General features: G+C 44.3%; 1 protein-coding gene across 1 annotated transcript in view; it reads left to right on the forward strand.

Moving 5' to 3' along the window:
• The window catches only part of ADAMTS6 (ADAM metallopeptidase with thrombospondin type 1 motif 6), an 894,781-nt gene that overhangs the window by 841,186 nt on the left and 38,772 nt on the right, over positions 1-14,823 (forward strand). Inside the window, exon 23 of the mRNA XM_029576285.1 lies at positions 1,306-1,482. Coding sequence (XP_029432145.1) covers positions 1,306-1,482 — 177 coding nt within the window. The remainder of the gene's footprint in view (positions 1-1,305; positions 1,483-14,823) is intronic.

The raw sequence follows: 14,823 nt of genomic DNA on the forward strand, positions 1-14,823 counted from the left end.
GATGGCCCGAGAGTGGGCGATCGGTCCCGGGGCTTCCACTGGACCACCAGGTGATTTTAAAACGTTTTGGGGGGGGGTTGGGGAGGGTGGGGGAAGGTAAGGGATTCGTTTTAAAGGGTCGGGGTGGGTTTAGGGGTTGTTTTGGTGTGCTGGTTTTCCCGCCCTCCCCCAAATAACTCCCGTTAGTGGACACAAACCCGATTAACGATTTTTCACGATAAATCGGAAAAATATCGGACGATATTTTAAATCGTCAAAAAACGATTCACATCCCTATTGATAACCACTTTGGGCTCTACATCAGACGCGCATGAAGGGGTGCACAAAGGGGCAAGCTCCTTTGTTGTGCTTCTTTGAGCCAAGGGTGCGCACCTCCCATCGTCACCGCTGGGATCTTCTGGTCGGGAGGAGGTTGTGCGGTGGGGTGTCCTGTGGGCTGGGAGCCACTGCGGCACTGGCAGGTCCCTCCTTTCCCTTGTCATTCCCGGGGAGGGGAGCGCTTCCAGTGCATCCTTGCCACGGCCAGTTTCTCTCAGTGTCTGTGCCTTATTTCTGTTGGGTCACACAGGACAAGCATCCCACACCCCATAGCCACACTACAAATTGCGGTCACTCAAATTTGATAAATACAATTATGTTCCTAGGAGCTAAAACCAAAACATGCAATGGAAGACATTTTTCTGCTGGCAAAAAGTTCAAAATCCAACCATCTGCTGGGAAGATAATGATGACCAGGGTCTTACTATGGTACATCTCTATGAAGACAAGAATACAATAACAAGTGCTTCCTACTAGGAACTTCTTTGTGGCACTGTGAAGTCAGCAATTTGGTTGAAAAGATGTAGTACCTGAACAACAGGGTGATGCTTGACCGATGTTGCCTAAGGAATATGGGAATGCTTCTATGAGTTGAAATCAGAGACCCTACCACATCTGCCATACACTCCTGATCTTGTAGCTTTTGTTTTTAATATTTGACCCACTTAAAAATGCACTAAAGGTCACTAGTTCATGGTTGATACAGATTTTTAAAATGCATTAATTGGCTATGCTTTTTACAGAAACTTTAACGGAATCATAAAGCTTGTCAGTGTTTACACTGAAAAATAATGTATCTTCTTTATTCTGCTGGAATAAACTATGTGATTGCTAAACTGAAATTGACCTTAGATATTGATTCCCCTTCATATAATATCTTGAAATGACTTATTCCATATAGCTGTGTTTCAAAAATATAAAAAGATATTTCTTCTCTAATATGTAAACATCTGTATTCATTCATCCATGTTTGCCATTTTTTTACAGTGTACACCGAAATGTGGTCCAGGATTCAAGCATCGGATTGTTCAGTGCAAGAACAGCGACCTTTCCAAAATCTTTCCTCCCACACACTGCGCTGAGGAAAGCAAGCCTCCAGTCCGTATTCGCTGCAGCTTGGGTCGCTGCCCTCCTCCTCGCTGGGTCACTGGGGAATGGGGACAGGTATAGTAACCGTGCTTTGTGATACTTTAATGTTTAATATTTTTCCCCCATTTGAGCATCTGTACCTCAAAACCGTTATACATGTTCCCATTCTTTTTTAGGTCACAGAACATAAGTATTGAGATTAATATGCTTTTCACTTTGCTTTGGTTATGGGATCAAGGGGGCACTACTAGCATAATCAATCTCAGTTATATGTAGATTGTTAAATGATTTTATGCTTGTGGTTAAGGATATATAGGGTGCAATTTTCAAAAGCATTTATGTGCATAAAATGTGCTTTTTGAAAATTAACACTGGAATTTGAACGCATGAAAAGTACACGTGGAAGCGATTTCATGAAAGAGGCGTTCCCGGGGATGTATAGTTGGGGCAGGAAAATCATTTACATGCATCCTGCTGATTTTCAAAGCACACTTTCGTGGACAAATCTGCTTGGAATATCTGGTGTATGGCTACTGGCCTAGGAGTGTTGCTGCAATGGGTGGGTGGGAAGATGGATATAAAAAGGGGTAAAAAAAAAATGCCCCAGATAGTAGAAAATAAAGACTCAAAGTGCTAGATACCAGTCCTGATTCTAGCTGAGCTGGAAGTGCAAAGGAACAGAGGGAAACTGCCAGGTTAAAAACAATAAGTTAAAAATTGGTATTATTCAGGTATATAAAGTTCTGTTCAAGTATTAAATTTCAAGCCAGATATCAAGTAAGGTCAGCATTATTGCATTAGGTAGGAATAATGAGCAGATTAAATTGGCCTTGTCATTAACCTTCAGAGTTATCGACCCCTTTTAATAGGGAAATTCACATCCAACTCTTTCTTAATAAAATCTTTTCAGTTTCTACAGATAGCACCAGTGAGTGAACCGAAGGAGACTTAGTAGGAATTAATCCCTTAAGAATATTAAAAATTCTCTTGATGATTTTGAGAAATGTTTAGAATCATAGGGCCTGATTCACTAAAACTTTTCTCCCAAACTGTCTGTGGGCAGAGACCTTGATGAATCGGGGCCTTTGAAAGACATTCCTTTTTGGGGGGAGATTGCAGTCCTAACTTTATAGATGACCAGATTCACCTTGTACTGTTGTTTATCATTTGGGTGCTGTGATTTTCTCCAGGTGCATTCTAACTTCCTGCCCTGAGTTTTCATTTCTCATTATTTCTTAGAAAACCAGGTAGCTTTTTAAACCACTGTTAAATACAAACCTTTAAAGTGGTGATAATTACAGTGACTGAATTCCAGACATCTATCATCTGAAGCAGTTTGACCCATAGCATTATGCTTGATACTATTATCTACTATGCCAAAAGAATCTATGAGCATAGTAATGTCAGTAGTTCAAAAAAGCACAAAATGTTTTAATTGAAGCCATTTAAACCAAGCAGAAAGATATAAAGAGTAAATGTGCTCAGTTCTTTAAAAGACATAAGATGACCTTCAGTTAAAATATGGGAAAGGGTCCAAATATAATGACCAACAGATGGGGATTTATTTATCTGTTCTAAATTAGGACTGCTCCAAAGTGTAGTTGCTGGACTGGCACCACTTAAGCACTATGAGGTCCATATTCAGAAGTTATCCTGCTAAATGAATAGTTGAGCACTTATCCAGCTAAATTCTAGCCAGATAACTTTTTATCTGGCTAAAATTTGATCAGATTTGATCAGATTTGATCAGATTTGATCAGAAGGGCATTCCGGGGATATAACTGGGAGGAGCTGAGTTAGCCAGATAAGTTATCTGGCTAAGTACCTGATTCATTAAGGGTTTTTCCCATAGACACTAAATGAATCTACCCTTAAGTCTGATAGTTTTGTAGTCCTGTCCTAAAGTTAGCCGGATAAACTTTTCTGACTAACTTTAGGGTAGCTGGATAAATGTAGCAGTGCAACTGCACTGCTGAGTGTATAGACTAAGTTTTCCAGATAAGTTTATCTGGCTAACTTGCCAAGCCACACATTGGCTGAATATGGACCTCCATATCTTAAAACTGTGCTTTAAAATGTATGGATAGCCAATGAAGAGCCTCCAACACCAAAGTAATATGATTCCTCCAATTGCAACCTACTTTAAGGCAGGTAGCTACATTTTGCATTCACTGGATTTATACTTCTATCAGGGAGGCCGACTAATAATCCTTTTATAATAATCTGACTTTGATGTGATTCAAGCATTTGTGACTGTTACAAGATCAGGTTTATATGAAAAGAGATAATGTTTCCTCACCCAACATAACTGAGAAAAGGAAATCTTATCATGATATCAATATGTCTATCAAACGAAAGGGAGGCATTACATTCTACTCCGAGTCTTCTCATTTCATCACTCGGCGATATGGAGAAGTTGTCTAGCACAGGCATTATATTCAACAAATGGGTTGAAGCTTTTCTAATCAAAGGAACTATTTTTTTCTGGGTTTGCTTTAAATTTATTTGAAACCAAATAATCCTTAATTTTATCCAAGAATATGTTTAACTTCTCCATTGCATCTTCCCAGTTGGGGGTCAGAGGACAATATAGTTGGATATCTGAATTTAAAAATTAATTTGAAACCCAGCTGATGAAGTAAGTCCTCTAATGGCTTTAAATATATATTAAATAAAATGGGGAATAAGGTGTCAGTTTAGTTCTAGAGAATGTATCTCAAAAGGGATAGAGACAGGATTGAAGCAGTCTAGAGAAGGGTGACTAAAATGTTGTGGGATCTGTTTCAGAAGACTTATGAGAAGAGACTGAATATGTATACCCTGAAAGAGAGGGGGTGCAGAGGAGATATGATACAGACCTTCAGATACCTGAAAGGTTTTAACGATACACAAACTTCTAACCTTTTCTGTTGGAAAGCAGACTGTAGAACTAGGGGGTCACGAAATGAAATTCTAGGGTGGGGGGGAACGACTCATAACCAACATCAGGAAGTCTTTCTTCACGGAGGGGGTGGTGGATTCCTGGAATGCCCTTCTGCAAGAGGTGGTGAGGATGAAAACAGTAAACAAATAAAAAAATGCATGGGATAAGCACTGTGGATCCCTAAAGGCTAGAGCATGGAAATGAAGAAAAGGGTGCATGGGTGTAACTTACATAGAATGGCAACTTTACTCTCCACATCAATGGCAGGGGTAAAACAGGAATTGGATTCACAGACAGACAGACAGTACTGGGCATTAAATTTTACAGTCTAGGGTACTGAAATGCAAACATTAGGGAAAAAGTTAGGCCTGTTTCTACGGCCAAGTCTAAAAGTAAAGCACGTTCAAGTAGCATTGTCTGAATTATCAAGACTGCTTACCACATAAAAGTGTTGCTGGTAGTAATTTTGTTATGGATTTGGCAGTTGCTTAGTTTTGATGGGTAAACATTACTATCCTTAACATAAGGCTTGGGGGAAACCTGCATGGAGTGACAGTTACTTACCATAAGATACTTGCTGCGCAGGCTGGATGGATCATTTGGTCTTTTTCTGCCATCATTACTATGTTACTATGTGAATCCCTAAGGAAATCAATAAAATAATGTATAACTTTGAGAGGAATTTTTACCTATTATTACTTTTTGTATTCTTTTAGATAAAAATGACTTAAACCAGAACTCCTAATTCCCATGCAGACTGATAGATATTGATGACTTAGTAGTAGTATAATTTTTTGAGCATAAATTGTGCTGTAAAACCAAGTTGCTTTTTCCCCCTCTTCTATTGCTGTACAACATATGATAGTAATAGAGAAAGCAACATATTTTTTTCATTAACCTGCACACTTTTTGGAGGTAATTTTCAAAGGTACTTATATGCATAAAACTCGGTTTTATGTGTGTAAGTGACTCTGAAAATAGCCTCAGTGAGCACAAGTATAAAAGCACGCACACAATACGATGTCATACATTCTTTTACAGGCATACTAAATAGGTATTCTAGGGGTGGGCTTGGAGCAGGATCAATATTTTGTTACGTCTGTTGGTCGCAGACGGCTGCAACCACTAATGCTTACCTCTTTCTTTGCTGCCTTGTCATCATTGGGGAGAATGGCAGCCTTCACCAACCACCATTGACCTGCCTGGCGTTCCCGGGACAGCGTGGGTGCTGCCGACCGCCATCTTGCCTCTGGGATCACCTAGGCGTCCCCTCCTGATGATGTCATCTCTCTGCTGTATTTAAGCTGGCTGGCCCTGCCTATTGACGAGTTAGCAAGGAGTTCCCTCGTTGCTGAATCTGCATCATCCTTTTGGACTTCCTGTTCCAGGGACTGCACTTTGCCATGAGACGCTCTGGGTACCCGCTCCTCAGGGGCCCTTCCTCGTCTCTGGCTATCCGCTCCTCGGAGGGCCTTTTGCCTTGGACTGCTGTCTGTTCCCATTCTCCAGGACCCCTTCTGGAACTACCTCCTGTGGGTACCGTAACTCTACAGACTTCCGCTGTACCAAGCCTCATTGTAGGAGCCACTCTGGTATATCCTGAGCTGCAGGCCATTACCACACCATCACTTACAGGACCCTCACCCGTGTTCCTGTACCTCGGATCACCACCATACCATCTCTGAGTAAGGAATCCCTCGGGGTACCCTGCGCTGCAGGCCTTTACCGCATCACCACTTCAGAGAGACTTCTTCGGGATACCCCGCTCTGCGGGCCACTACTGGATCTACACGTCTGAGGTATTTCTCTGGGTATACCCCTCTGCTCAGAACTTTACTTTTACTGCACCTCCTGCTCTGCGGGCTGTGCTTTTCTTCTTTCATAATAAAGACTCTATTCCACAGCTGTGTCTGACAACTGCTGAGACTGCGCCTCCCGACAGTGAGGCTCACAGGGCTCCTCCCTGTGGGCAGTACCACCTCTCACCTCGGCCCAGGGTTCACACACCTACAAGTCATAACAGATTGCTAACTCTATGGACCCGGCTCAGGTCTCAGCCATCCAGGCCATTCCTGGCCTGGCCCAACAAATTTCAGAACAACAAAAGGTATTAGAGACTTTGGCTAACGCCATCAATCAGTTAAGCTCTCGGCTGGACTCTGTCTCGATGCCTGTCAAGCCTACTTCCGCTTCTCATGTATTGCCAATCCAGCCCTCCATGCTTTTACCAGCACCTCCTCGTTTTACTGGTGACCCCTTGTTATGTAAGGGCTTTTTGAACCAGTGCAGTATGCACTTTTCGCTGCAACCTGCATATTTCCCCGACATGGTGTCCAAAACTATGTATATCTTGTCCCTCTTGGACAGAAAAGCCCTGGCCTGTGCGTCACCTCTTTGGGAGCAAATGGATCCAATTCTCAATGACTTGACAGACAGGCTTCCTTGCCTTATTTCGCTCCGTATTTGACGACCCTGCTCGCAAGACCGTTGCTGAATCTGCACTCCTGCATCTGCAACAAGGTGCCAGATCATTGACTTAATATGTTATTGAGTTTAGAACTCTGTCCTCAGAATTATATTGGGATCTGGGTTGCCTGCATGCTATATTCTTGGAAGGTCTAAACTCATGCATCAAAGACGAATTAGTAGCACGTGAACTCCCTAAAGCCCTGGACTCCCTTATCGACCTTGCCAGTCGCATTGAACATCGCCTATGTGAGCGATCACATGAGATTAAGGGATCCAAGAAGATACCATCGGGAATTCCGCGCATTCACACAACACCTACCACACAAACTGCTCCCGCACCCGATATCGAGGAAGAAGAACTCATGCAAATGGGTCGCAGTCATCTATCTGCTAAAGAGAGACTTCATTGGCAAAGATCAGGTCTTGCATGAACTGTAGTCAACCTGGCCATGCAGTGCCCTCCTGCCCACTCTGTCCGACAAACTCCCAGGCCTAGGATCTGCAGGAGGACTCCTCCTAGGTCTAACTGCACCATCTCCTCCACTGACACTTCCTGTCTCTATTAACTCAGACACCCTAGAATTCCACACCCTAGCCCTGGTGGACTCCGGTGCCGGTGGGAACTTTATACTCAGACAACTCGTGGAGCACCTACGAATCCCCACCGTTCGGACACCTACGCCATTGCTATTGTCTTCGATTCAAGGCGAACCATTACCAGGTGAAGTTACCTACTCTACTAAGCCAATCCAACTTCACCTGGGTCACTGCACACGGAGACCATTTCCTTCTTGGTTTTAGATAAGACAATACATCCTGTGGTGCTTGGACCACCATGGTTACAAATGCACACACCCAAAATCGATTGGAGGACGCTGCAACTGTCCCAGTGGGGCAACTCCTGCCATAGAAAGTACCTAGAGGTTGTGACTCCTATGCCTTGCTGACCACTACCACATCACTTCCGGGTCTTTCTCTGCAGTATTCTTATTATCAAGACGTGTTTTCCAAGAAAGCAGCAGACACTCTACCACTGCACCGCTCTTTTGATTGCACCATAAACTTATTATCCAACTCCGAACCTCCCAGAGGAAGGGTATACCCACTTTCTCTGATAGAGACCAAGGCGATGTCTGATTATATTCAAGAGAACTTGGCGAAAGGTTTCATCCGGCCTTCTAATCCTGCTGGAGCTGGGTTCTTTTTTGTGGGAAAGAAGTATGGTTTCCTTTGCATAGACTATCATGGCCTAAATGAGATCACCATGAAAGATTGCTACCCATTGCCATTGATCTCTGAACTTTTTGATAGGCTCCAAGGGGCCAACATATTCACTAAATTAGATCTCAGAGGGGCATATAACCTGGTCTGGATACGACATGGTGATGAATGGAAAACCGCATTTAACACCCGTGACAGCCATTTTGAATATTTAGTCATGCCCTTTTGCCTTTGCAACACCCCGGCCGTATTTCAAAACATGAATGAAATCTTGAGGGACAAGCTTTACAGCTGTGTAAAGGTATACCTGGATGACATACTGGTCTTCTCTCAAGATCTTCATAGCCATCATTCGGACGTCATCAACGTCTTGCAGAGATTAAGGGACAACCAGTTATATGCCAAACTGGAGAAATGCTCTTTTCACCAGGAATCCGTTCTCTTCCTGGGCTATGTGGTTTCTAGCCAGGGATTCCTGATGGATCCGCAAAAGACCAAGTGTATTCAGAATTGGCCACATCCCACTGGTCTTAAGGCTCTGTGAAGATTATTGGGTTTCACTAACCTACTACAGATCATTCATTCACCATTATTCTACGCTGACCGCTCCACTTACAGCCATGACTTAGAAGGGAGCCGACCCCTCTCACTGGTCTCCGGAAGCCGTGACTGCCTTCCAGGAACTCAAGGAGGTATTTCTCCAAAAGTCATGTTTACGCCACCCAGACCCTCGATGACCCTTCATCGTTGAGGTGGATGCTTCTGATGTCAGAGTTGGTGCCGTCCTCAGTCAACATTCTGCCAATCACACCTTGCACCCCTGCTCGTTTTTCTCTCGACACTTCTCTCCTGCTGATTGAAACTACGGAATTGGAGACAAAGAACTACTGGTGATTAAATTAGCATTTGAGGAATGGCATCCATGGCTCGAGGGAGCGCAACATCAAATCACAGTTTACACCAAACACAAAAATCTCGAATACTTATGTCATGCGCAACGCCTGAATCACAGGCAAGCCCGCTGTTCTCTGTTTGTTTGTTTTTTTCAATTATCTCTTTATTATATTTTCAATGTAAATTCACAACATAAATCTCATTCTCCAATTCAAAGGCAATCTTAAAGAGAAATTATACATAACAATCACTTATAATAACTATACATAAGGAATTTCTTCTCAAATTTTTCTATGTAAGAACAAAATAATGTCGGGGGCTTAATTAAGTCAAATACAAAATAAAAATAATATCATCTTAAGAAGGGATATTAATTTCATCTTCCTGTAGCGCTATATCTGATGTTCCCTTCTGGTCTTCTATTGGGCTCAATTTATCTTTTAGAAAACAATCCAAATGATGTGGCTCAGTAAATATAAATTTTTTACTTTGGTAATTTATAAAACACTTCGAAGGATATTTTAAATAAAAAGTAGCACCAATTTCCAAAGTTTTACTCTTAAGCTCCAGAAACTTTCTCCTACGAACCTGAGTGGTTCTAGAGATGTCTGGAAAAATAAAAACTTTTTGGCCACAAAATTTTAGATCTTTATTTCTAAAATATTTTTCCAATAATACATCTTTCTCTCTCTCTAAAGCAAGTGACACAAAAAGTGTTGATCTTTTATTAATAATGTCAGTACTTTCTTCTAGAAAAGTAGAAATTCCTGGAGAATTTCCTTCAACTATATTTACATCTTTATTAGATCTTGGAGTAAAGTAATATATCTTGGATATAGATGGTATATCCTTTTCATTATATAACAAAATCTCTTTCAAGTATTTTACTAACATTTCTTTAGGTGACAACAACCTAGTAATTGGAAAATTTACCAATCTCAGATTTTTAATTCTAATTAAATTTTCCACATTTTCTAATTCAGAATATAGCAATTTAGTATCTCCAATGATCATATTTTCTAGATTCTGAGTCTTATTAACTTTCATAGACAGATCTTTCAGTACTGACTCTACTTCATTCACCCTTTTACCTTGATTTACGATAGATAATCTGTTCACATTTACTAAAGCTGAGAGGGATGAATTAACCTGTATTCAATTGGAGTCCAATTTTACCAGCACTTTCCACAAGTCCCCAAGATTCACATTGGCTGGGTCTACAGAACTTATCTGAGAGTCACCAATGTTCACAATGATATTCTCCTCCCCTGCTTCAGCGTAGGTAGCTGATTCAGGCTCAGCCAAAACATGTTGCAATTCAAAATCACTCACGTTTGACGATTCCGTCTCAGCAAGAGGTACCTCCTTCATTGCTCCTGGCGGTTGTGGAGGTGTAAGCGCTGTGCCTGGACTTAATGTAGCATCTGAAGTGCTACACATACTGTCCATTCTTGGCGTTTCTAGCCGATTTACATGGGCGTCCATGGGTCCGATTTTGGAGGAAGTTGGCGATGATGTGATATATCTCGCTTTCCTCTTTCTTCCCATTCCAAGTTGTTTCCCACACTTTTGGAGGGGTTTCTCTCTCACAAACACAGTCAAACACGGTCAAAGCCGGTCTAAGCCGCGTGTGCCAAAGCATGCCGGCGCGCAGCCAACGCCGGCGTGCCTCGGGATTTAAAGGTCCCGGGCCCTGGTGATGACGTCGATGACTCTGGTCAGCTGGTCTCTCGCTCTCATCTCCTCCTCTAGCGATTGTGATGGTAAACAGCTGCGATTCGTTCCTCAGAGTCTCTTAACCAGGACGGCTCGATATCCCTTCCAGCCAAAGCCAGCCCCACTGAAACGCCGGCGTGCCTTGGGATTTAAAGGTCCCGGGCCCTGGTGATGACGTCGATGACTCTGGTCCGCTTGTCTCTCGCTCTCTCGCTCTCACCTCCTCCTCTAGCGATTGTGATGGTAAACAGCTGCGATTCGTTCCTCAGAGTCTCTTAACCAGGACGGCTCGATATCCCTTCCAGCCAAAGCCAGCCCCCTGTTCTCTGTTTTTTAACCGGTTCGACTTCCTCTTGCGATACCAGCCAGCCGAGCTGATGCACTCTCCCGTTCATTCTCCACGGAAGACATTCCAGATACTCCATGTCACATTATTGACCCTACAAGGGTGCTCCCCTCCGCTACCCATATGTTTCTGGCTGGGAAGACAGTGGTTCCCCAACCGCTCAGAAAGAAGAACCTCAGATGGGCGCATGACTCTCTTCTCGCAGGCCATCCTGGGCAAGCCAGAACGCTTTCTACTCTGCAAAGGTTCTACTGGTGGCCAACCATGAAGAATGCGCTCGGAAAAATCACCGGCAGGTCGCTTGTGGGGAATTCTCCAGCCACTTCCTGCACCTAGTGAGCCATGGACACATATAGCCATGGATTTCATTGTCGACTTACCCCTATCCAGTGGCAGCAATACCATCTGGATCACCATGGACTGCTTTTCAAAGATTGCTCACTTTCTGGCATTACCCGGTCTACCTTCAGCCCCAGAATTAGCAAAACTATTCATCCGCCATGTCTTTCGCCTCCATAGCCTACCAAGACACATCCTCTCTGATCGAGGGATCCAATTTACAGCTAAATTCTGGAGGTCACTATGCAAAAAATGTGACATCTCCCTGGATCTCAGATCAGCCTATCATCTGCAGGCCAATGGACAGACAGAGAGGACGAACCATACTTTAAAATGGTTTCTCCGGGCATACGTAAACTCTAGGCAGAGTGATTGGTCCGATCTACTCCCCTGGGCCGAGTTTGCTTTAAACTCCCACCAGTCAGCTTCAACTGGATCTTCGCCATTTCAAATCGTCTACGGACGCCAACCTCTGCCTCCTCTTCCAGTGCCTCTGTCTGTGTCATCTCCCGCAGCACAGGCCTTGGCACAAGAACTGCACCAACTCTGGGAGCACACCAAACAACACCTTCAACAGGCTGGTCAAAAGGCTAAGAAGGTCTACGATGCTCATCACTGGACAGTTCCTCAGTTGCACCCTGGAGACAAAGTATGGCTCAGTACCTGCTTCATCTGCCTAAAACTGCCTTCCACTCAATTTGCACCCAGATACATCAGGCCTTTTGCAGTACTTTGCCGCCTGGGTCCAGTTACAGCTTTCAGTTACCCTCTTCACTTAAAATCCATAACGCCTTCCACATCTCTCTCTTAAAGCCGCTCATCCTGTCAGAGCTCTCAAGGAAAACACCTGAAACCCAACCTCTAACAGCAGAAGAGGACATCACCTATCAGGTTGAAGACATCCTGCATGTAAGAAAACGTGGAAGGCGCTGGGAGTATCTTATCTCATGGGAAGGATTTGGTCCCGAGGAGAATAGTTGGGAGCCTGCAACCAATATGCTCGACAAGGAATTGATCAAACAATTCTACACTTCTCATCCTAGGAAACCAAAACCCCCGGGGAGGGGCCCTAAGAAGGGAGGTACTGTTACACCCGTCAGTTGCAGATGGCTGCGACCACTAATACTCATCTCTTTCTTTGCTGCCTTGTCATCATTGGGGAGAATGGCGGCCTCCACCAACCATCACCGACCTGCCTGGTGGAAAAGAGGCTGAAGAGGGACCCTGCATAGACATGTAGATAGTGGCATGCTGGGCATGCTCAGTCCAATCTATGAGCCCTGTCTCTCATGGCTTGGATGTTGAGAGGGTGATTTTACAGCCCTGGACCTCTTGGATGATGTGACCTGGGTCCTGGTGGAGTCCAGGAGGCCATCCATTAGGAAGTCTTAAAGTGGAAGAGATTCTCTATTTGGTGTGAGCATTATGGTTTAGATAACTTTCTCTTACTCCACCCCAAAGCTTCTGGACTATCTACTGCACTTCTCGGAATCTGGCCCGAAAACCAACTCCTTCAGGATACATCTTAGTGCTATTGGGGCCTACCACCACGGAATGGATGGATCGCCCATGTCAATACAACCTAGCAATGATATACCTAGATATAATTAAACAACTGCTAAACCAAATGGAGCTAGTAATCAACATCGAAAAAACGGAATTTATACACCTAGAGCGAAAAAACATTGAGTTGATTCAAACCCCCATCAGACCTAAAAATGATCAGAAAGTAGAACTAGCCGAGAAAACTCGAAACCTAGGTGTAATAATCGACACGGAACTTAGCCTTAAGCAACACATATCAATGAAGGTCAAAGAAGGTTACGCCAAACTTATGGTCCTCGGAAGTCTGAAACCCTTATTAACCCAAACACACTTTCAAACAGTCCTACAGGCACTTATTTTCGCTAGCACAGATTACTGCAACACACTGTTTCTGGGATTATCGTATTCAACTATAAAACCACTCCAAATCTTACAAAACTCTGCCGCCAGAATACTTACTGGTAAAAATAAAAGAGATCACATCACTCAAACACTTGCCGAACTACACTGGCTGACAATAGAACAAAGGGTTCAATATAAAACACTCTGCACAATTCACAAACTAATTAATGAAGAAAAAGCAGATTGGTTAAACACAGCGCTGCGCTTACATGTCCCCCAAAGAAATCTTAGATCAGCCAATAAAGCCCTTCTAAGCATCCCTTCAGTCAGGACAGCCAGACTGACTCAAGTCAGAGAGCGAGCCCTATCCTTAGTTGGACCAATTTTATGGAACACATGTTGCGGCTCCGGTCGTTCACCTCGCGACCTGACCCTTATCTCCTCTTCCCTGCGGGACGCCGCCAGAGCCTCCGGATCCGCTGAGCCCGTTCGGGCCTACATCGCGGCGTCTCCACGAGGGAGACGCCATCGGGCACTGCTGACCCCGCCCCCTGGGCTCGCGCGCGCGGAGGGCTCCTCTTTTAAAGGGCCTCCGACACTAAACTCTGGCCAGCCCCCAGGATGAAGTCAGACACCGAGGGGAATTTAACCCCGGCGTCCACCCCGGGACTTTGCCTTGCAACGTGGTCGATTCCTGTGAGTAACTAGTTGCCGTTCGTCTGCCTGCCTGACCCTACTCATCTGTTCCTGTTCGTCTGCCTGCCTGCCTGCCCGATCCTGCTCGACTGCTCCTGTTCGTCTGCCCGCCTGACCCAGCCTGCCTGCTCCTGCCTCCCAACCTGCCTGCCTGCCTGCTTCAGCCGCCTGCCCTGAACCTGGTCTGTTTGCTCATCTATGCCTCTAGCCACCTGCCCTGAACCTGGTCTGTCTACCTGTCCACGTCATCTGCCGCTCTCCTAAGTCCCAGCGGCCAGGGTCCCTACAGGCTCCTCCTGGGGGGGACCGCGGGCTTCCAGGGCGAAGCCTCCTGAGTCCCAGCGGCCTGGGTCCCTACAGGCTCCTCCTGGGGGGACCGCGGGCTTCCAGGGCGAAGTCTCCATAGGATCTCCAGGAGAAGCTACAGACCTTCTGGGCTAAGAGCTATCCTCCTGCAGCGGCGGTACCGCCTACCGACCTACATCATCTACGGGGATCTACGTCAGTACCTCTCCGCTGGTCGGACCAAGGATCCACCTCCTGACTCTCAACAACACAGTGCCCCTAGAAACTAGATTACAGAGAGATTTAAAACTCTTCAAAAAAAGTTTAAAAACCTGGCTTTTCAAAAAAGCTTTTTACAGTGAAAATGGAGAATAAGAAATATGAACTAACGGGCAACGGAACATCGACGCACAGCACAAAGTCACCTAGATGCATATTTGCATATTTTATTATTTTCTCTCATACTTTACGTCTAAAGCTAAATAGAGACAGTATAAAGTACTATACTTATATGGTTTCCCTATTAATCATATATATGGACAAGATCCATGTCACCTTTCATATACAATGTATTATTGAAACATGTAACCGAAACTATATTGGCACTTTGTAAGATAGTATGACCCAAGCTGAACATTAA

Source organism: Rhinatrema bivittatum, chromosome 1 (assembly GCF_901001135.1).
Source record: "Rhinatrema bivittatum chromosome 1, aRhiBiv1.1, whole genome shotgun sequence".
In the NCBI taxonomy this organism is placed as follows: Eukaryota; Metazoa; Chordata; class Amphibia; order Gymnophiona; family Rhinatrematidae; genus Rhinatrema; species Rhinatrema bivittatum.